The 22141-nt window shown below is 36.3% G+C and overlaps 2 protein-coding genes across 2 annotated transcripts in view; both read right to left on the bottom strand.

Moving 5' to 3' along the window:
* The window catches only part of tfcp2l1 (transcription factor CP2-like 1), a 6654-nt gene extending 6603 nt beyond the window's left edge, over positions 1-51 (bottom strand). Inside the window, exon 1 of the mRNA XM_016286703.1 lies at positions 26-51. Within this exon, the coding sequence (XP_016142189.1) occupies positions 26-51 (26 nt within the window). The remainder of the gene's footprint in view (positions 1-25) is intronic.
* A 521-nt stretch (positions 52-572) lies between these two features.
* Positions 573-22141, bottom strand: part of LOC107596084 (CLIP-associating protein 1-like) — a 77824-nt gene continuing 56255 nt past the window's right edge. The window contains exons 21-43 of the mRNA XM_016286702.1: positions 21688-21714; positions 20551-20706; positions 18598-18759; positions 17619-17681; positions 16470-16573; positions 15613-15636; positions 14326-14555; positions 14005-14068; positions 13673-13675; positions 13060-13223; positions 12882-12960; positions 12655-12798; positions 10313-10459; positions 9386-9492; positions 8819-8956; positions 8259-8406; positions 7500-7740; positions 6854-6910; positions 5530-5702; positions 5256-5384; positions 3905-4111; positions 3447-3563; positions 573-2291 (exon numbers count right to left, since the gene is read on the bottom strand). Of these exons, the coding sequence (XP_016142188.1) occupies positions 2205-2291; positions 3447-3563; positions 3905-4111; positions 5256-5384; positions 5530-5702; positions 6854-6910; positions 7500-7740; positions 8259-8406; positions 8819-8956; positions 9386-9492; positions 10313-10459; positions 12655-12798; positions 12882-12960; positions 13060-13223; positions 13673-13675; positions 14005-14068; positions 14326-14555; positions 15613-15636; positions 16470-16573; positions 17619-17681; positions 18598-18759; positions 20551-20706; positions 21688-21714 (2771 nt within the window). The 3' untranslated portion in view covers positions 573-2204. The remainder of the gene's footprint in view (positions 2292-3446; positions 3564-3904; positions 4112-5255; positions 5385-5529; positions 5703-6853; positions 6911-7499; positions 7741-8258; positions 8407-8818; positions 8957-9385; positions 9493-10312; positions 10460-12654; positions 12799-12881; positions 12961-13059; positions 13224-13672; positions 13676-14004; positions 14069-14325; positions 14556-15612; positions 15637-16469; positions 16574-17618; positions 17682-18597; positions 18760-20550; positions 20707-21687; positions 21715-22141) is intronic.

Genomic DNA, 22141 nt, shown 5'->3' with positions numbered 1-22141 from the left:
TTTTGATTTTGAGGCGATGTATAACCTGGTCAGTTCTTCAGCACTGGACATTTGTGGCACTGGACTAACTAGGACTGAATACACATGATCACATATGACTTGGTTTATAAATGTACAGGTGCATGAATTGTGATAAAGACCAGAGTTGTTGATAGCACATTCAAAACCCTGACACATTTTAGTTTAAAATAATCATCACAATAAATTCATGTTTCTGGTTGTTTTAATTCTAGGCCAGACTTAGGTTGGTGTAAATCTATCACAAGCCTTTGAGAAGAAGAAAAAAAACCTGTACATTGGAACAGGAAATAAAAACACATTTATAAATACAATAGTGTATCTGTGTCCAATAACAAAAAGTCTAACATGCCGTAGTGAACAATTTGATGGAACACCATTAGAGGTCAACATTTGAGGAAAACCAAGGGGACACGTTTAACTTAATACTTGCATTGTTGATCCTCACAGTAGAATTTGTTCTTTCATGAACAGATTACTTTTATGAATAGCCCCAGTCTAAACCAAAATGATGGTCCATGGTCTGAATCAGTTAAAATCCATTAGAAAGAAACGCTGCATCAAACAAGGGTACACACACTTAGCATACCAATAAAAGCCACATGCCCCAGTATATAATACTTAAGGAAAGTAGGGTGCTTTCAAATGTCTGTTCTTAATTTCTAATATGGTCTGGTTCCCAGCCTGAGGACAAACAGACATTTTGGTCAAATCTGTGAGACCCATTTGAGCTTTGCACTTGTCTACTTCCCCACCTGGGCAACATATTAATAATAACAATAATAATACTGTATTTACAGACCGACCAGACCGCTGATGTGGCATAAACAGCCAAACCTAGGTCAGTCATGGCAGCACAGGATGGTTACGTCATCAAAACATGCAGGCTATTTGTTAACGTGCAAAAGAGTGCAATACCATTTTTACCTTAATTTTGTGTGGGGGGGTGGGGGCGGGGGAGAAGCAATGATTGAAAGGTATGTACAAAACACTAAACGCCCAGCACTTATCATCAGATGGAAAAAAATCTCCAGATGAACAAGGAAAAAGAAAGAGTTCAGACCTCTAGTTCTTGAGCCAGATTAGAGGGTTTTCATTAGTAGCGTCGTAGACATGCTTTAGCAGTGTAGTACGAATGCCTGTGGACATGTATTTAACAGTCTGAGTTTTGAAAACAGAAAAAGGGACGTAAGGCATAGTAATTTTGAAATTTCCATCACAATCCTCTTGCTACAAGAACAAAGTGTAACTCAGTTTGATTTCATTCAGTTTCTTGTCTGAAGATGCCCCTGGTCATGTTTCCAGCTCCACTGAGTGTGAACTTTTAAATGTCCAAGTGTGTTGTGGCTTGCATGTTTACTCGCAAAACCCTTCGCTTTTTTGCCCAAAGATGAGAGGAATAGCTCTACATTCAGAAGTTTGTCCTTGTATTCTGTAGTGTGGCCCACATTTTTAACACCTAATCCATCCTATAATAAAATCAACACAATTGCTTTACATTAGCCTTCTTAAAGACTTGGAAACAAACAATTTCCTACCCTTTCAACATTATGGGATGTGGTATTGCGGTCCCATGAAATAAAAATGAATATAAGAATGTTTTAATCCTACGTTTTTTTTGAGGGGGGGGGTTGTCATTGTAGCCAAACCTACAAATTACTTACATTTTTCTATTTTCTTTACATTTATCACTCGGCCAGCCAAATGATCCACTAGCATTAATTGAAATTCAAGTGATGTATTAGTTAACCCAAATGTGTCCATTTAAAATATCCTAATACCTCAATTAAACCTTTAACACCCCTTGCAAACAAGAATAAGTTATTACTAATAAATTTAGTTAACGAATCGCCTCTTCAGAAGCTGAAGATAGCTTGTTTGCTCCAATTATGGAAGCAATGCCAATCATGAAAGATCTGTTCCCTATCAAAAAGCCGGCATGCATTTTTCTCGATCCGAACCTCTTTACATTCAATGTTTCACAGATGGAAAGATGCATGAGACACTAAGAGGTTTCCAGGAGCTGGATGAAAAGAAAAGTCTGATTGCAGTGAGCAACATATCTCTCTGAGAAAATCCAGCAACACTGTGATGAAGCAAAAAAAAAAAAAAAAAAAAAGGATTCTGGAGGAGGCACAACTATGTTCCCAAATGCACGTGTAGGGCACTGATTAGAGTACATCCGGCTAGCTGTGAGACGACATGTCTGAAGAACTGCTGCTGTTGCTGTTAGTGGTCTGGGCCCTCTTAATATACAGATTTAGCAACTTCATCTGTGGAAATAAAAGCCAGAGGGTGAATTTGAATACAGCATATGCTAATACTCATACAGACCACTGACTTGTTTCGCAGATAAGAGCATGTATTTGCACTTTCTAGTTATGTTATCTTAGAAGGTCATGGTTAATGTTTACTTCTGCATTGTGTCTAAAAATGTGAATGTTTTCTCTTAAAGGCAATGTAGGTGATTTCACAAAATATGATGCAACAAATTGACCATTTCACAGAAAAAATACTCTACTACATTGTGTATCAATATCAGTATTTTAAGTAAAATGTCATTAGTATAAACTTTATTAAATTTAAGGCAATTAAGCACAAATATCATTAATGTAAAACAAAAACAAAAAATTTAATTTTCAGTAAAAAAAAGAAGAAGAATGGTTTAATTTAATAAAGATTTATTTCAATTAAAATGTTTACACACTATGGTAAGCTTTAATTGTACTAATTTTAGTTTATGCTGATTTAAATAAAAGAACAAAAACAACAAAAAACACTATTACAGCTATGAGAAAGGTAGAATTTGTGCTTAATTATCTTGACAAATATATTACAATGCAAGAATTCATAATGGTCTGATTTTTTATTTTTTGAGAAATGTGATTTTGGGGTGAAATATGACCTGAAAGAGTTGAATAATGAAATCCATCCCTTTAGTTTTTTGGTAACACTTTACAAGGTCGCAATTGTCATCATTAGTTGATGCATTAACTAACATGAACTAAGAACTAACAATATAATTGTACAGCATTTATTATCCTTTATGCTAGTTAATAAAAATTTTCATGTTCCTGTTAGTTCACACTGCATTAACTAATGCTAACAGATACAACTTTTGATCGTAATAATGTATTAGTAAATGCTGAACTTAACATTAACTAAGATTAATAGATGCTGTATACATATTGTACATGTTGACTAATGTAGTTAACTAATGTTAACAAATGAAACCTTACTGTACCAGTTTCTTTTATTTTTATGGACTGTGCTGTGAAAGCCAAGTGCAATGAAAGTAGACCAAATACAAAAAACTTGGACCAGCTAAAAGCAGAGGAGGGCACAAATAAATAGAGGACTGAGTGATAAGCAAGTTGAACAGGGTGAACCTTTTGGTGGACTTTGAGTTGGCGTGCACGTGAACATACCTTGCTGCCCGTGAGCAGGGCCAAGTGTGGCTTCAGCTCCTCACCAATCACAGAGTAGATGGCCACCAAACAGAACACGCTGGCCTTGCGAACACTACTCTCTGTGTTATCATAGCCCTGCAGACAGATAGATGGTTTTAGCATTAACATCCTCATACACACACACATCATCAAAAGTGCAAAAGTACAAAGGCATGTTGACTATGCTCCCAATCTTCCACTGGGGTGAACAAAAGTCAAATTAACAAATGGGCTACAAAACATAGTCACTGAACAGCTTTCTCTATCTCAATTCTCATTCTTCATTCTGGTACATGAAGTTTGGGTATATATGCAATGTTTGTAACTACTTGCCCAGACATTCTAAGATGTCTCTCTTACCATGATATAGTTGCAAAGTGACAGAAGTGGAGAGATTAATTTTTTACCATAAAATGCTGCTAATGTGCAATACTCACTTGTAGGAGGCCAGGGATGATATCTGGCAGCAGCTGATGCAGCGACTCCCTGGCAATGCGCTCAACCACTTTGCTCTGCATCTTAATAGCAGCTAGGTTGATGGGATAGTCTGCAGTCTGTACGATGGGACACAGCACTTTGATGCATTGCTCTGGGTGAATGGAGCTAGCCAACGTAGAGGCAGCCTCTTCAGCCGCCCTAACCACCTGCACATATAAGGTCAAGATGGCACTTGAGTGAGTTTGTGAAGTTTAACAGCCTGAGATCAAACATAAAACTGGTTGGGAAAAAATTGGCCACAGGCCAGTACTTCATTCATTTATTCATTTAGGTGTTGGATTTGTTGACTTGGGTCATCTCATTTTAGATGTGTTCAGGTGTTCAGTGTCCAGAGGCACAGGTGTTGGATTTAAAAAGGGATTAAAGAGACCAATCAGCTCATTTTACTCTCAATGAGACCAATACAAAGAAAAAAATCACCTGGCCAGCTTGATTTCTCAGAAACAGTGTGGTCACATGTGAGAGGTATTATGGTGACAATGGAGTTAGGTTTAAAAGAATATATTTCCATACTAGAATAAATTCATGTACCATAAAACTAGGTTTAATCTGATTGCATTACTACAATATTATCACAGACTGCCATTCAAAAGTAAAAGAAATTAAAATTGTATTCAGCAAAGATTAAAATGATCAAAAAGACAGTAAAGACATTTATAATGTCATTATAATACATTTATATTTCAAATAAATGCTGTTCTTTTGAATCCTTAAAAATATATTACAGTTTCCACAAAAATATTAAGCAGCACAACTTTTCAACATTTCCAGCTTATTAGATAGATTGTGGATCTGAAGGGTTGTGTGATACTGAAGACTAGCGCAATGATGGCTGAAAATGTAGCTTTGCCATCACAGGAATAAATTACATTTTATAATACATTAAAATAGAAAAAGTGTTATTTTAAATTGTAAAAACATTTCACAATATTACTTTTATTACTGTATTTTTGATTAAAAATAAATGCAGCCTTTTAAAACAAATATTAAAATACATTAATTTATAATTATAGTATAATAATTTATGGATTTTGTCTTCACCATCACACATTATTCAAATTCTAGTTTTTAATATAATCAAAATATTTGTGAAAACTGCTAAGAATTAAAATGACAGAATACCCAATACATTTCGCCCCTGCTATAAGGCACAAACAACCCAAAGCAGCAATGTGATACTTTATTCACAATTTTTTGCAGTATAATCATCACAATATTGTACTGCTTTAATATCAACTGGAGGTTAAAACAGATATTAGTTGTGAATATTTTAAGGCGGCGGATTCTAACCTCTTTATGAGAGTCCTTATGGGCTTCTAGTGTCTTCATGATTGTGAGTTCTGCATAGTTCTTGAAACGTGCTGGCTGGTTCCTCAGAATCTCCTTCAGAACCCGTAACGCCAGAGCACGGATAGTGTGCTTAATAATCAGACAGAATGCATGCTATCATTATTAACCACTACAGATACACACAGACACAAAAATCTAATTGATATATGAAAAACTTTAGGACTATATAGAACGTGTAAATTGAGGATGCAAGTTATATGATGCTTTAACTCACATCCTTGTCCCCGAGTGTCTCCAATAGCAGCAATAGGATTGTTTTGAAGTGTTCGTCCCACACAGCCAGGCTGTCCTCACGAGCAATCTTCAACAGCTCGATCAAAGCCCCCTTCCTCTCCTCCACTCGGTCATTGTGATTAGACAACTCCTTCAGTAAGTCTGCCACGAGATCTGTATGATTCAAAATGAATCAAGTCAGAGCTGAAGACAAGCTGCATAAAACAAGCTGTTGTTCTACTTTAATTGTACTGAAGCACTTCAGCTTTTTTTTTTTTTTTTGGCTCATCTGTTTTGAATATGATATTCTATATTATTGAATCTTATGAAAACTATCAAGTACATGCCTGGGTAATACTTCACCTCAAAAGCTGAAAAAAAAGTTCTTAAACTATAAAAAATAATTAAATATATTAAATATAACTAATAAAATATATATTTAATATACTAAATGTATTAAATATAAATAATAAAATAACTTTAAACTATTAAATTGTCAAGTATCTATACATTATGGCAGTACTTAAAATTCAGTATTTCTTTTATTTAGGATTTTGTAGTGGCATTTTGTTTAATTCATATTTATAGTAATACACTAAAAAAATACTAGATGACCGTAAATACAATTATCAATTAAATGAAATATGGAAACTGCAAAAAAAAAAAAAGACAACTTGGTTCTAATTTTTTTTGTAAGATTCAACCTTCTATGTCATTATTAGCCAGCAAAGTACAAAGTAATACTGTTTAGACATTAGTTTTTGTTAGTAGTAAGAAAGGTTTCAGCATTCACTTAGGTTAATCACACAGGTTAATCATATTTGCTTCCAAGTTATAATGAGTTACAACAATGTGTTTGCAAACAGTGAAGCTCTGTTAGTTGTAAACCAAATGAAGAAAAAAATATAACTGCATACTGACTTTAGCACTGTTTATTTATTACCAACGTTTCGGCCAAACAAGTGGCCTTTGTCAAGGTTTTTCTTCATTTAGTCTGCTCCTTTAACTTGCACCTCAAAAAGATGTGCGTTTGCTTTACTACTTTATTAGTTGTTAACCAAAACACATGTGAATCAACACTATCGTCCCATATAATTAGAACATACAGTCACCTACATGAATGACCCTATTGCCTTATATTATTGAAGGTGGCCTTTAGCAGTTATCACATGACACTGTTAGCAAAGCAATAGTGTCATTTAAGAAAGGTTGACATCACATCATATTGAGAAACTGAGATGGATGACACTGAAAGACAGGAGGTGGAAGGGTGGGAGTAAATGAAGAAAAGTGCAACAGTCTTGTTTAAGTGTGCAGGTCTTTACCAGGAGTAAAGCCCTTGGGCAGCACCATCTTGTTCTCACCACAGTCTTGCCGACGGCCTGTAGAAGGGGAGGGACAGGAGGGGTTGGGGAACAGCAGGGGAAATGATGACACACAAACTCCACTATCCTACGTGCTACACCTGCATCTCTGACACTTACGCTTACAGGGGGTTAATCACTTATTTATGTTTTGTTATGGTCTCTGGTCATCATGTTGCTCACACTGTCGAACAGCTTTAGAGTTGAAAGGTGTCATTTCTGCAGCAACAGTGTCTGCCCACTTTTGCAGCGATCTTGGTTAAAAAAAAAAACTTCAAAAAATATTATAAATTTTCTCTATATAATTTTTCATCAAGATATTTATTTACTGTTTCACCTTAAAAATATAAGTTGAAAGTGTAGGGATGATGAAAGAATGACTTTTTCAAGAAATATAATCAGGCATCTGTATTGAGTATCATGAGATCCAGTGCTCTATCTGTGGCCTAGTCGTCTAATTTTTAGTATTTATACTTAGATTATTAAGATTCAGAATTTCTTGCTATTCTTGTTTTTCCTTGTTACACAATCACAGTCAATGGGAGCAGTATGGAGTACAGATGACGTGGAAGTGAAGGTATGAGCTAAGAGCGGCGTATTGACTCACAGTCTCGAAACTGCTCCACGTCGTCATCAAAAATGGCCTCCTTCAGGGCGCTTTTGTCATAGGCCGTGATCGTGTCTCCATAGCCATAGGGTGCGAACTCCCTTGACCGCGGCACAGCGAAAGACCGCGGGGACGGTGTGTTAAGCAAAGATGTCTTGTTATCCAAAGCGGTTCGACCCCCTTCCATTACATCCAAACCCAGTCTTGCATCAGACCCCAGAGAGGACCCTTCCTTCCCAGCCTAAGACAGGAAGAGAGAAAGATTGTGCCAATTACGGCTGCATAATTTGTCCAAAAAAAAAAAATCAAATGTCAGCAAAAGCGAGTGAAAAAGAATCTAAATTACATGTTGCTCTCACCATACTCTCACAGTTATTTTTGGAATTCTAAATAAATAACTACGTAATAATAATAATAATAATAATGTATTATTATTTTTATTTTTTAAGTATTAAGTATTTTATTATTTTATGACCCCATTTGTGGGTTTTTGCTATTATTATTATTATTAACTATTTTATTTGTTATTTTAAAAAACCCATTTAATGACCCCTATTTGTGTGTTTTTTTGCTATTATTATTATTATTATTAAATAATAGCAAAAAAAAACAAATTGTGTTTTTTACTATTAATAATAATGCCCTTATTATTTTATTTAATAATTGCAACAACAACAAAAAACTACATACACACAAATTGGGGCCATTAAATTCCCCATCTGTGCACTTGTTCCTGCTTTCTACAATTAAAGCACTCACAGCATCATCCTTCTTCCCATCGCGTCTGATTGGCTCATTCAGGTCCTCTTGGCTGCGGTAACTGAAGCTCTGGATGGCTTCTGTGACACCGCGCAGCGAGCTAAAGATCTCATCAGAATTCATGTTCTCTGTGTCATACTCCAGCATACTGAAGGGAAAAATAATACAGGGAAAAGAGGGAAAAACACGTTGACGTTGGATGGACTGCAAACAACTCACATAAACAAGAAAGCCAAAGCATACAAAATATTTAAAAAATTTGAGTGGACAACTCCAACATGCACCTACGGGTAAATAAGTGGATGCTGCAAACATGGTGAGTCACTTAATTCCTGTGCAAAACCTATTTCACATGCATTAAAAATTCCTCCACATAGTATTGTTTCTTAGCTTTACATTTTAATCAACCACCATCCACAGGGGGAGGTCTGTATTTAGAATGATGTCAAACCGTGGCCGCTAATATTAGTGCATACAAGTGCCTGTTAGGCTGGGAGTGGGTGGGAATCTAAGCACCCATCCCGCCCCTCCTCATTGTGATAGGCTCACGGGTGAGTTACCTTGGTGAGAGCGCGCAGCGGAAGGCCCTGAGGGAGGGGCCGGCAGGAATAGAGGGGTGAGACGGAGGAGTAGGAGGAGGAGGAGGAGAGGGAGAAGGGTGCTTTAAGAGCCCATCGACACTCCAACCCCATAACCGACTGTGCCCACAGAACGGCCAGAGAGGGAGAGAACAGGGCAGAAGAGGAAGAGAGAGAAAAAAAGAGTGGTCCAGTCCGACTGTTGTGGTTAGCAGCATGGGTTAATAAGTTTAAGAGGACCAGAAACCCCTAAATCATCATCTATGTTGTTCTGCAGGCCTCTTTAAAAGAGTTTTAGACCCTTCATGAGAGGATGACTCACTAGGTGATATGGCTCCCACCCCAGAAATGCAGAAATTAATTTTAAGGGTTTCAGGTTATAAAGGGACATTTTGAAGAAAACAACACATCAAGTCCCAGTCAGATGTTTAGCACATGTTAGAGTCATAAAGCAGGGCAACAGGCTCTTGAAACTGCTGTAGAGGGTCTTCGTGCCAAGAGTGAGATCATACATTAGTGTGGTCAGCATATGGGAAGAGGATGTGTTACCTGGGTGACAGACCCCCGTGGGAGCAATTTGTGGGCGAGGTGAGAGGACTAGTCCTGCTGGTGGGGTGCCGGGGTGGCGTGCGGCCCATTGTATTGCTCGGTGAACTCTGTGAAGGAGATAAAGATGAAATTGTAAGCTAAATAATTTCAGGTTGGGCTATACAACAGATCAGCTACAAAACAATATTACTGGCAGATCGTTTTCACTGTCTTTAAAGATAAAGTCAAATATACTCAGTTTGCTTAAGCAGCCTGACAATTTCTGTCTCAGACAATAGTGTGGATTACTTGATTTACTTGAATGAAGATACAGACTCAATTTTCCAAGATTGTTTGGCAATTAGTTTGTTAATTATCAACTACTGAATCTGAATGGCATCATAAATTAATTCATAAATTCTTCTTTAGCTCAAATCAAGCAAAAAAATGTTCTAGAGTTTAAAAGAAATAGAAAAAAACAAGAAATGCCCCTTTCAAAAGGTAATTTTAACTAATTGCTCCAGTTGCCATATTGAGCATTTTTCCACTAATGGTCTTTCTCTTACCACCATAATATTGTGTATTGTGTATTTACAACATTTACAACAAAAAAATAACTAATACTGTACATGCACGCCATTCAAAAGTTTGGGGTCAGAAAGATTTTTTTTTAAAGAAATTAATACTTTTATTCAGTAAAGAAGTAGTGACACTACAGATATTTATTTAACATTACAATGCTTTTCTTTTAAAACTTCTATTAAAAGTTATTTTAAATTGTCGTAATATTTCACAATATTACTGTTATTACTGCTTGGTGACAATAAGAGACTTGAAAAAAATGTTTAGATTTTTTTTTTTTTAAACAAACCAAAAAAATCTTTTGAATGGTAGTATATGTTCAATCTTTTAATATAAAATCTCATCAGAGATGAAATTAGATCTTACCACACTGCTGGTGTTGCTTGAGTTCTTCAGATGGCTATGCAGGAGCTTGGTGGCTCCATCCTGGAAAGTTTTAGGCAGAGCACCCAGCAGCATGGTGAACTCAGGAGTGTTCAGCTCAAAGAGTGAGATCAGCACCACCTGGGCAGCCTGCACAACACAGCACACACTTCATGAGATACAGTACAACCACTAACAGCACAATGATCCAGAGTGCATTTATACATTCCGAGAAATGCCGGCGGTGATAACCCAGGATAGAAAGAGAGACTGTATAAAGACTGCAGTGCCACTATGAACAGAAGACCCTGGACCTGTCATGGCACCAACACACTAGAGTTTACATTGTGTCAGACATCCTTTGACATAGGACATTTATGAGAGCAGGTCCAGCTTGAGTTCACAAACAAATTCCTATTTGTCAAAAGCTCCATCAGAGTTTTCTCTATTGTGTAGGTGCCTTCAACATCAGGGATGGGAATCATAAGGGACGATTCTGGTTCCAATTCCTCTTAACATTCTTGTTCTAGTTTCTTAGTCATTATATTAAAAATTATTTAGTCAGGAAGAAAGCCTACAGTAGCATGTTGTCAAGTGTGATCATTTCAGATTTCAACAGATCAGCATACAATGAATAAACTGTCATTTAACATTTTATAAAATTGCATTACATAATTTTTGATGCATAATTCTGCTCGGATAAACAAAAAGACGACACCCAAAATATCACTGTTATCGTAATGACAACAGCAGTTTAGCACAGGCAAGATTCCCAACCCTGGTTAATTTGACTTGCATATTTTACTCAGTTTACACAGAGACCTCAAATGTCATCTCAATTCAGTTATGTTTAATGTTAAACACATGCAAGAAAATTGATTCACTCATTGTTAATCTGTGAAAAGAAACAAAAATATCTTAAGCAGTGGAGCATTACAGCAATTGAGATACGAAAGGAAACTTTAAAACACACTCAACTATTAATATAGTATTAAAAAAAGATCACTGCCCTGTTTAGACTTCTGGATAATTGCATGTTAACAGATTGTATTCAGCAGTCACTTCGCAAGGCAATGAGACAGATTAGAGTGAGGAGAGGGCACACAGTTAGGTGCAGCGGTTACGTGCTGGTTGTTGGTTAGGCCGTTGGATTGGCTCTACCTGCTTGCACCTCTCTTCCAGGTGACTCTCTCCAGGAGGTAGAGCTGTAGTGCTGGGCCTGCCTGACAACTCCTCACATGCCCAGTTATGAAGGGTCTGGGCCATCGTGTCAGGGCAAGACGGTAACAGACAATAAAAGAGAAACTGATGACCAATGGTTGCCTTTAGACAGCAACTGATATTGGGAAGAAATGGCCTGCATCTGTTCATTGTGATTCAATTATGTTCAACCTACATTTTTAAAACTAACAACCCAGTGACTGAGACAAAAAAGCTACACTATATACAGTATACAATAACAAATCCTTTCTGAGAATGATTCTTAAAGGGATAGTTTTCTGTCATCATTTACTCAACCTCATTGTCCAAACCTGCATTATCTCTTTCTTCAATCAAACACAAAAGGGTAATTTTTTAAATCAAATATGGCACCAGTCACAAGACATGTGAGAAACAATGATATTTAATGTTACTGACGTCAAACCCAATGCATCAAGTTTTACAGTCAATAACTTAACTCTATAAAGCCTACTGTATCATTTAGTTTTCTCTAAATTATCAACATGTTCAAATCTTTGCTGAAAAACCAATTGTACACAATCTGCTACATGTCTTTTGTAATCTGACTGGTAGTTCATACTTTTTTAATAGGTAGAAGGCCTTTAAATTTTACAAATATCCCTCTTCAGGTTGTGTGTCTATTTTGATGTGAAATCTTAACTGAATTCTGAAGTAAACGTATAAAGTACAGATACGATACAACAGATCTAATACGATACAACAACAAAAAATCACATATATTGCAAATATAATGCAAATATGTTTATTATATATTTTTTAATATTTTGCCTAAAGGTTCAATAAACTGTTCAATTAAAAAAAAATCTGGCTATTGCTGTATTTCTTATGTTAGGTTTGCGGGGTTAAATTTGGGTTTGTTTCTTACATAAAGCTATTGTATGGCTTCTGAAAACTTATTTTGCCAGGATATTCAAAATGTAAAAATGAAAGCTATTTGGAATGACATGAGAGTGAATAATAGTAAATGATGACAGAATTCACACAAAGAAATCTGTCAGAATCAACCTAGAAAAAAAACTTTTTAAATAAACATCTTCTATTTTGAGCACCATTACAGCATTGATTTGTGCTCTGTCTGTAAGCACATCTCCATGGAAACTCACTTTTCTAACGTCAGAGCTCTTGGGTTCAGTGGTCCAGGTGATAATGCGAGACACAGCTAATCTTGTTTCACTTGAGTTCACAAAGTCTGCAGGGTCCATCTGCCGTGCTAGGGACTCAATGTATTTCAGGATGGACACCTTCACCTGCATTATAACACCAAGATAATAAGAATTAACAGACTCGGCACACTGAATTTCGTAAGCAATCATAGTAGGCACCACCTTACCTTTAGATTGGGGGTTTGAGTCTGATCAACAATGAATCTCATTAGTATGTTAAACTGTTGGTCGAAGGGGAAAGACTCCCTAAGAAATGGGAAAAAAAGAAACAAGAAATCATCCGGGTGGCACAAAAAGCTCTAAGCATAAAAAAAAAAAAAACTAGGACTATCATTTAAGACCAACCTTGTGACATCCAGAGCCTTTTGGACCTTAGCTTGGACTGAGCCTAAGAGGTCAGCTCCCATTTTCTTCAGCAGCTGAGTGAGCAGTACAAAGAGCCAGTCCTGGAGATCCTCTCTGTGTACAGTGATGAAATCCACTAGAGTCTCCAGGAACATGCTAAACACCTGGAAGTAGAACATGAAACATCATGCAAATGCTGTGCTACACATCTTTTTATGAATGTACTAATGGCTTTATATGCCTGTTTCACAAATGTATTAGAAAAACATTTTTCTACATTCTCTGATAAAACTGCGAATGTGCTTGCCCATGCAAAAATTGCTGCAACAATGCCAGGTTTTTTGCCAGTTTATGGTCTGTAAGTCTGTTTATAAATCGGATCACTTATAATAATATAATAAAATAATAACAGTCAGCATTGGTTTGTTATATCAATCATGATGGTGTGGCACGAGTTTCATGATTCTGTTTAATATTTAGGGTTAGGGGTTTAAAACAACCAGTGTTGGTAGTTTTACTGTGATGTATATGAAGAATGAACCCATTTATGTAAGAATAGAACATAATCCATTTATATAACAAAATGGTTCAGGTATTTGTAATATCCACTTACTCTCTATTGTTAAAATCCACACCAAGGCAGACCATGCAAACAACAGGAAAAAACACATTCCATTAGTGCAATCTCATTCCATTTTTGAGTTCTACACAAACACACTGTTTGCCAGACAAACATTTTAAATTGAACAGAATCCATAGTGATGAAAGCTACTTATTCAGTCTATTATAACATGATTAATTTAGGATGATTTCACACGATGCAACACATTTTAAAGTAATCCTTCAATCCTTTATTTGGAATGCTACCATTAATCCAGTCATCGTAAATAGATTAAGTGTGATCAAAGCAGGCATGTGGAAAGGATGTATCCTCACACAGGTTACCTTGCTGTGAGGATCTGCAAACATCCTGGTGAAGATCTCACATAGCCGCTTGAGCTCCACACGGCTGAAACACACAAAAATATGATTAGAGGCCTGTTCATGATCAGAATAAGACTGAAAAAGCATAAAAAGCCATTGCAAGCCAACTGGGACTTTGCACATACATCATTTTAGAACAGCCTATAAAAATACACTACATGAGCAACAAATGAAAACTTGCCAGATACTGACTGACTACTTTCTACTTCCTGTCTTGGAGAAAAATGAAATGCCACCACACAACCAAGAGACCATTTGTGTTGCTCTAAACGGCCCCCCCACCTGAGAATGCGCTGACTCTTTAGCAGGTTCTGCAAACCCAGCAGGCCCTCCTTCCTCTCAGACCAGTTGGAACTGGCGCAGTGGTTTAGCACCTCAGCAACGTCCTCTGTCTGACGCAGGTAGTGAGGAATGCCTCCATTACGGGAACTATAGGAACGCTCTGAGCAGGCGCTGGATGCGTCGCTGTTGGCATCATCATCAGACTCGTACCTCCTTCTCAAAGGCTTGCGCTGAGGAAAGCATGGAGCACATTAGAAGGTTCAACGGAAAGTTGACAAAACTATCATAAGACCAACAAAGGGAGTTCATTCAACAATTTACATTGCATTACTCAAACATATACTAAGTATGCTGTTGATATGGAAAAGCCATGCAGCATTTAAAAATAACAAGGGTTTAGGTTCATTTAATACCAACTTTGGGACTCTGGCCAAGTACACACTGCAAAGTTTTAAGAGACAATCTTCTAAAATCTTCTAAAATATTGATTTCTGTGTGTACAGAATAATAGAAGGGTCACTCCTAACTTGTGATTGTTGACAAAGTGATCTTAACAATAGTTTGGAGATCAGAGATGTATTAAATTTTAATTTTAAATAAAACATTTTAATTCTGAACACATTTGAATGATTTGGTTGCACTTCCTGGATTTTTCGGCAGTGAATTTGGTTGTAAAATTCCAGTGTGTATGTGGCCTTGGAGCTCTTCAACTGTCTCAGCACTGGAGTGTGAAGAAACAACTCAGATATTTGCTGTGGCAGTCATGAATAATTCAAATCGGTCACAGACAATTTCCAGCATTTGGCAATGCATTAACAAACACTCGAGTCCCTGTCATTAGTACAGTGTGTGCATATGACGTAAGTGAAGAGCGCGGTATGCTGGGTAATTACATCTACTTATGTAGCAAAGGGAACGTGTCACGCTGATCCATAACACCTGCCCTGTTTACAACTTAATCCTGCTGTGTTGTCATATGTGAATTAATGATGATATACATTTTCCAAAGCAATAACACTGGGTGACATACAGATAATAAAATTAAGAGATTAATGATTAAATATCAAACTGATAGAAAAATTAATGAAATGCATCTTATGGAGATTGTACAGGAAATGATGGGACTGTGCAGAGGAGATGGTCATTGACCAAATTAATGAAAGCAGCGCAAATGGATGTGGTGCACAAAATGCTCTTGATATTTGCTTGACAGTCCACGATGGAATAAGTCATTCAGATTAGTGAATAAAAATGGAAATACAAGCAGTATATAAACAGAAGCACTACCTTATTCCTGGAGTCTCCTAACAGCTGAAGACAAGAGAGAGAGAGAGAGAGAGAGAGAGAGAGGAAGAGCAAAGAGATGCAGAGATTTCAGAGGGAGCAATGTTGTTGCAGAAAAGACATAATTTGAAAACTGCACCCTCATAATATAGCTAAGCAGTTGACACATAAGGACAAAAAAAGGGTTTTCCCCACATAAAATTATGAGACACTGTGAATGGTCACCATTTTACTTTACCTTTTTTATTTAAAAAGGAAATAAAAAAAAAGATTATTATTAACACTGTTTTTCACTAAATAAACAAGGAAAACACAAGGAAAATTTATATTTAATCATTTTTATTCATATGCACCATTATAATAATACAATAAACTGACAATGATGATTTTACATTAAATATTTAAATAAATATCTTAATTTCATATTTAATCTAAAATGTTTGTTTAATTCATTAATGTATTAATTGATGTAATACATTTTTCCATTATGCATTTTAATATTAATTCAAGTTTAATATTTTAATTTTAATTAAAACATTAATACTATAATAATTTTACAATTATTTATATATATATATATATATATATATATTATTATAATTTTTTCAAACAGAGTACATCAACTGCCAGAGAACTGCAAACTGCTGGAGAACCATGAAAATCCTTCCCAACATGTCTATACACAGTATACCCCATAATGAACACTTCTCATTTCCTAAAACATTATTTCTCTGTGGGTGTTTTTAGGGCCACACAAGACAAATAGTTTCAAACAGAAGCATCACTTCTGTTATCCTAGATCAGATAATGACAGTGAGGAATATTTCAGTTCATCATATTCATGTCTGTGAGATTCTTACCAAAGCATCAGCCACAGCAGCCTCCACTTCTGTGCCAGTATTGAGCACCCTCATAGCATTGACAGATGCAGAAATGCGAGCCTGATGGATCAGGCCAAAGCGATCTGTAGGGTTTGAACACAGGATGAGACAGTGAGAATGGACAATGATGATACTTACCTTCTACGACATCATTTCAAAGTCAGGTCATAAACATTTTTTCAACCAATTAGGCTAATTTCTCAAGAGAGACAAAAAAACGAAAGGGGCATTGTAGAGAATTGTAGAGACATGTAGACATTGAGAGAATCAAGACAGTCCGATACAGCCCAACAGATAACATGAGACAAGTTCAGATAGTACAGAAAAATAATTATGGTTGCGTAAAAAATTGAAGGTGAAAGTGTGTAATTTCAGAATTTCAAACATCCATCCACTATTAGTTTGCCAAGCAGATAGGCCTGTCCCAAACTGATACTATTAGTTGAGCAAATGTTAACATGTTTGCCCTATTCATTCCATTTCAACAAAATAACTGAAATTCTGTTTAGTGGCACTAGAAATGACACATTTCACCTTTAAAGCCACAATGATCAAAAGTAAGATGATTAAAAACATTTATAAAAATAAACCATACAGCTTCAATAAAGTAGCTTCTTGGAAAATCAAGTGCCAAATGTGTGTGAATTATGGGTCCCACAAAACAAAGGATTAAATTCAAACATTCCAAAAAAATTAACTGAACTACTTTGATGCTCACAGCACAAAAAGCCAAAAATTCGTTATCAGCAACAACACCAATGCAAAGTTTTTAGTTTTTTTTAAATAAATGGATATGGCAAGAATACAAAACCTTATATATGAAGCAGGCAAGTGAAGTGATTTTTGGCAAACACACCACCAACCGAACGGAAATGCAAATCAAAACAACCTCAACTAGGAGGGATGCTGATGTTTATGGTGAGAAAAGAGAGCAAAGACGCTGGAAATATAGTTTCACAAATGAACAGATAATTCGCATCTACATCTAACAATGACGTGAAGTGTGAAGGTTGTAGCTTGACCTGGCAAACCCAGTCGAATTCGCCTTTTAAAAAAAATAAAATAATTGCTGTGATTGGCCCTGTCTGGGGGTGGGGGGGTGGGGAGGGGAGGGGTCATGAAGGTCACCTGACTGGCCCACGTGTTCGGCCGTGGACAGCGCGCTGGTGGAGCGAGAGTGACGTCGGGAGGCTGCAAGGGGACAGGAAGAGGGGTGACACCCCAGGGATGGTTAGTGCCACACTAAAACACTGAGCACCATCCGTGGCAGTAATACAAAACATTCAACATGCCATACTTAACTAGTCACTACACGAGTGTTTCACATGAGTGTGAAACAGACCATAGATTTATCCATCTCCCTGCTATAACATAGACGACATTCACATATGCTGGTAGCAGATTAGCAATGAATACGCAATGCAATGTGCTCTGCATTGCAATCAGTGTTATTTTAGCATTATTAGCATTTATTAATATTAGAATGAGCTTTTATTTTATTATTCAAATGTTTATTTTAAATTTTTGTGTTTAATTTAAATTTTATATTTCTATTTCGCTTTAATTTATTTTTATTTCTATTTTAGTTTGAGTAATTTCAGTAATTCAACAAACTTATTATAATTCAGTTAGTTGTAAAGGCAACGTTTCTAATTTTATGTTTTTCATCTGATATGTAATTTTCACATTTATTTCAATTAACACTAACTATTTTTAATATTTTAAGTTAACAATAACAACACTGATTGCAATACTTTGCTGTCATTGTTCCTCCCTGCAAATTATTTTAAAGATCAGACCAGCTGTTTTTATTCACAATTTAATACGAAACGCCATAAATCCATTTTTATGGAAAAACCAACAAAACCTCCACTAGATTTATTTACAACCTCAAAGACATAGCGCCACAGATTAATAAAGCACCTCAAGAATATATTAGTGCATGCATAGAGGCAAGCAAACAACAGTTCATATCCCACGTATTAGGAATAATGGCCATAAATTAAGGCCAAACAGAATCAGAAGGAGAAGTTTGTGATAGCGAATTGGAAAGGATTGGTTGTTTTTGTTGTCTGGACTCCATCAGCCACTTTTGTGCTTTACTCACCAAGAGGAGTGAAGCCCCGAGTGGGGCTTGTGTCACGGCTGCTCTCGCGACTGGTGTCACGGCTGCACCCCTGACTCATGCTGGGGCGGGGGATGCGACTGCTCCGGGCTAGCGTGCGATAGGAAGAAGTGGCAGGAAGAAGAGCTTTACCACACAGCCTGGCTGTTAGAACACAATTTAGGGCATTAGTGAGGCCGTGGAGTCAGAGAAAGAGGGGGGAGGGTGGGGTTGGGTTGGCCATTCGTGGTGTCCTTCTGCTTTAGAAAGGTTAAACATTTAAAGCACAAGGCTTAATCTGAACATTTTGAATTAGACCGACAACATTTAGGAGGTTTCTGAACATGCAGTGTTAAAGGTAACCAAGTAATTTTGCATATCGTTAGTTTTTATTTGTTTTCTCAAACAGATTAAACGACCAAAGCCTTACACTTTATACTGACACCTATAAATTATATTAAAATGATTACACTGTGACACTGAAGACTGAAGTAATGGCTGCTGAAAATTCAGCTTTGCTAATACAGGAATAAATTACATTTTAAAATATATTCAAATAGAAAACAGTTATTTTAAATTGTAATAATATTTCACAATATTACTAGATTATTGATCAATTAAATGCAGCCTTGGTGAGCATAAGACACTTTCAAAAACATAAAAAAAAACCTTACCAACCCTAAACTTTTGAATGGTAATGTATTATCAGTAAAAATAAGATGTCATTCTATTTTGACAATAAATCAGTTTTCTTGCTGCTATAAATTCACATTTGGAGTTTGTATATATAAATTGTAGCAGTCCATTATGCATCATGTCATGTAAAAGAGGAATGATTATAAATGCACGAATCAAGCGCTCATGAATCAACACTGACAATTTCTGACACAGTTTTCCAAAAAATTATATTCCTGCATGCAGTCTCTGACAGGTGATAGGTGAGCTGCGATGTCTTCATTTCGATTAGTAGTTGTTGTATCGCATCACTGTTCGTTTGCATTAAATTAAAATTTTATGTTATGTGACTAAAAAAATATTGATAATGGCCACTGCGACTCATTACTTCCTGGCACTTTGTCACTGCTAATAGTTGTCAGTGTGAACACTGCTTCAAAAAAACTTGGACTGGAATTTTCATCTCAGCATGTATAATAATGAAGCAATATTAACTTTTTGGTGTAAAACTTTTTGCTTGGTGCCCCTTTAAATAAAAACACACACAAATGACTGGATTAAGCTTTAAAGCATTAATATAAAATTGTGAGTCATTTCGAAAATTAGATATAATCAGTTTTGTATATCCAAATGGTTTTGTGCTTCTTGTTTTACCGACAACTTACTGTCAAATTAATAATTGTTATATAATTGGCTGGACATTTATTGGTCAGATCTTTAAAAAGGCAGGACATACAGAAACTTTTTTCAGAAAAGGCTGACACACACAATGACCTCAAAAAAGCCAGAACAGCTCATGAAGAACGAAAGCCGTTAGTCAGCCCTGTCATCATTCAACAATGTATCAATTACATTCAAAACACAGCAATGAGAAGTCACTGAGTCAGTTTTGGCATAAACACTTGCGTCAGCCATTTAAATGAATGCTGAGCTTCTTTCACACAGTGAAAAGACATTCCGTCTATCTGCAGTAGATTAATCTAATAGGATTTGCAGTGAACAATGATTCAGAAAATGAAAGTTAAGAGTCTTCTTTCTTTCACTAGTAAAGCTCTGAAAACTCCTGCCATCCATGGTTACCATGAGTTCCTACCTTTTCCAACAAAATGTAGCAAATAATCTCCATGTTGTAATGCATATTCTTAAGGGATTCCTCAAGAAACTGGTTTAGGTTCACTTGAGTTTCACAATAAATTTATTTTATGTATGCCGATGATATGTCTACTGTATGTGGCCATCCTTTGTGTTAAACTGTGAGATGTATAAATGTGTTGCCCGTACCTATGCCCAATCTGCTGGGGCTGGTTTCACGGCTGCATCCCTGGCTTCTTGGGATCCTCGAGTATTTGTCTGAGGGTGTTGATGGTGCAGTGGCCCTTGGAATTCTGCCATATGCGTGTCCCAAGAGCTTCCCTGGAGAACTGGACCGGCTGCCGGCTGCAAAGGGAAATAATATCAGCACTACTATAAGTAACATGGTGACTGATTATTTAGCAACTACCATTGGGTCCCCTCAGTTTAGTATCAAATTGTCATTAAAAAAAATTAATAAAATGAGGCACCTTTTTTATAAGACACCTATTATTTTGATTACATTACTTGATGAATTAATGTTACCATGATTGCTAGAAAATGTACACTATCATTCAAAATTTGGGTTGAGTAAGATTTTTTATTTTTTTTAATAAAGTGAATATTGAATCAGCAAGGATGGATTAAATTGATCAAAAGTAAGAAAAAAAGATATAATGTTACAGATTGTTTTGATTTTAACTAAAAGCTGTTCTTTTGAACTCTATTCATCAAAGAGACCTGAAATTGTTTTTAAAATAAAAAAATTAAAAAATCTATTATGAAGGATCACGTGACCCTGAAGAATGGAGGAATAGCTGCTGAAAATTCAGTATTATATTAAATAATATTTGCTTAACAATGGTGGGAAAACTAAAACTGAGCATTTATTTCAGTGTGGTCTATAAGCTTTCCTTTTTTCACATGGCCCGAATGAAAAGAAAAATCTCAGGTTTAGGTGAACGAAACCACCACAAAGAAAAATGAGATGTGTATGCAAATATATGGAGACGAGACCTCAGCTCTGAAGAAATACATACAAACACAGAAAAAGACAAACTGGGTGAGCTTGGATCCAAGGTCTATTCGAGCTGCAGGGAAAACAGTAATATCTACAGGCATTGGTGATGTGACAATACAAGCTACAGACACATTTAAAAACGCATACAGACAGACATCAAAGCAAAAACAAATACTCAACTATCATAATGTCTGATCTCTATTTGAACAGAAATAAAAAGATCAAGCTAAAGAAGGACATGCAACATGATGGTAGACGAGTCATTCATGCAGGGTTCATATTGAGGGTATTAACGCAGCTTTATTCTGATGAACGGGGGGGCTTACCACTAGTGGGGTTAGCTGATCTGGATCCTTGTGTATGGAAGCGAGGCAATGGGCAGGTGAAAAGTAGCCAGTTATAAAAGACGCTTGATGTGACGCATGGTTACCCAGGATGCATCAGGCAAGATGTTGTTTATTCGTGCTCTAGAAACTTAAATCTACACATTTAATTCCAAAGATTGGCTTTAACTATAATTGTGGAATAAACTCCATGTTCAGCAGGATGCCAAACTGGGTTGTGAAAACATTAAATACAAAGGCGACAGAGACAAAAAAGAAGATGATAGTGGTGGCAGACCAATAGTTATCTATCTGTATCTGAACTCCTAACATTAAGGTTGAAGCTTCAATCTATAGGGACCATAGGAAGGTGAATTTCATGAAAACATGTCTAGTTACCATTTCCCCCCCCCCCCCCAAAAAAGAATAATATAAATATATTTTAAAAAGAATATAT

Source organism: Sinocyclocheilus grahami, unplaced genomic scaffold (genome assembly GCF_001515645.1).
Source record: "Sinocyclocheilus grahami isolate Dianchi unplaced genomic scaffold, SAMN03320097.WGS_v1.1 scaffold214.1, whole genome shotgun sequence".
Classification (NCBI taxonomy): Eukaryota; Metazoa; Chordata; class Actinopteri; order Cypriniformes; family Cyprinidae; genus Sinocyclocheilus; species Sinocyclocheilus grahami.
The sequence above is the reverse complement of the archived record's forward strand: the minus strand, read 5'-3'. Positions and strand labels throughout refer to the sequence as shown.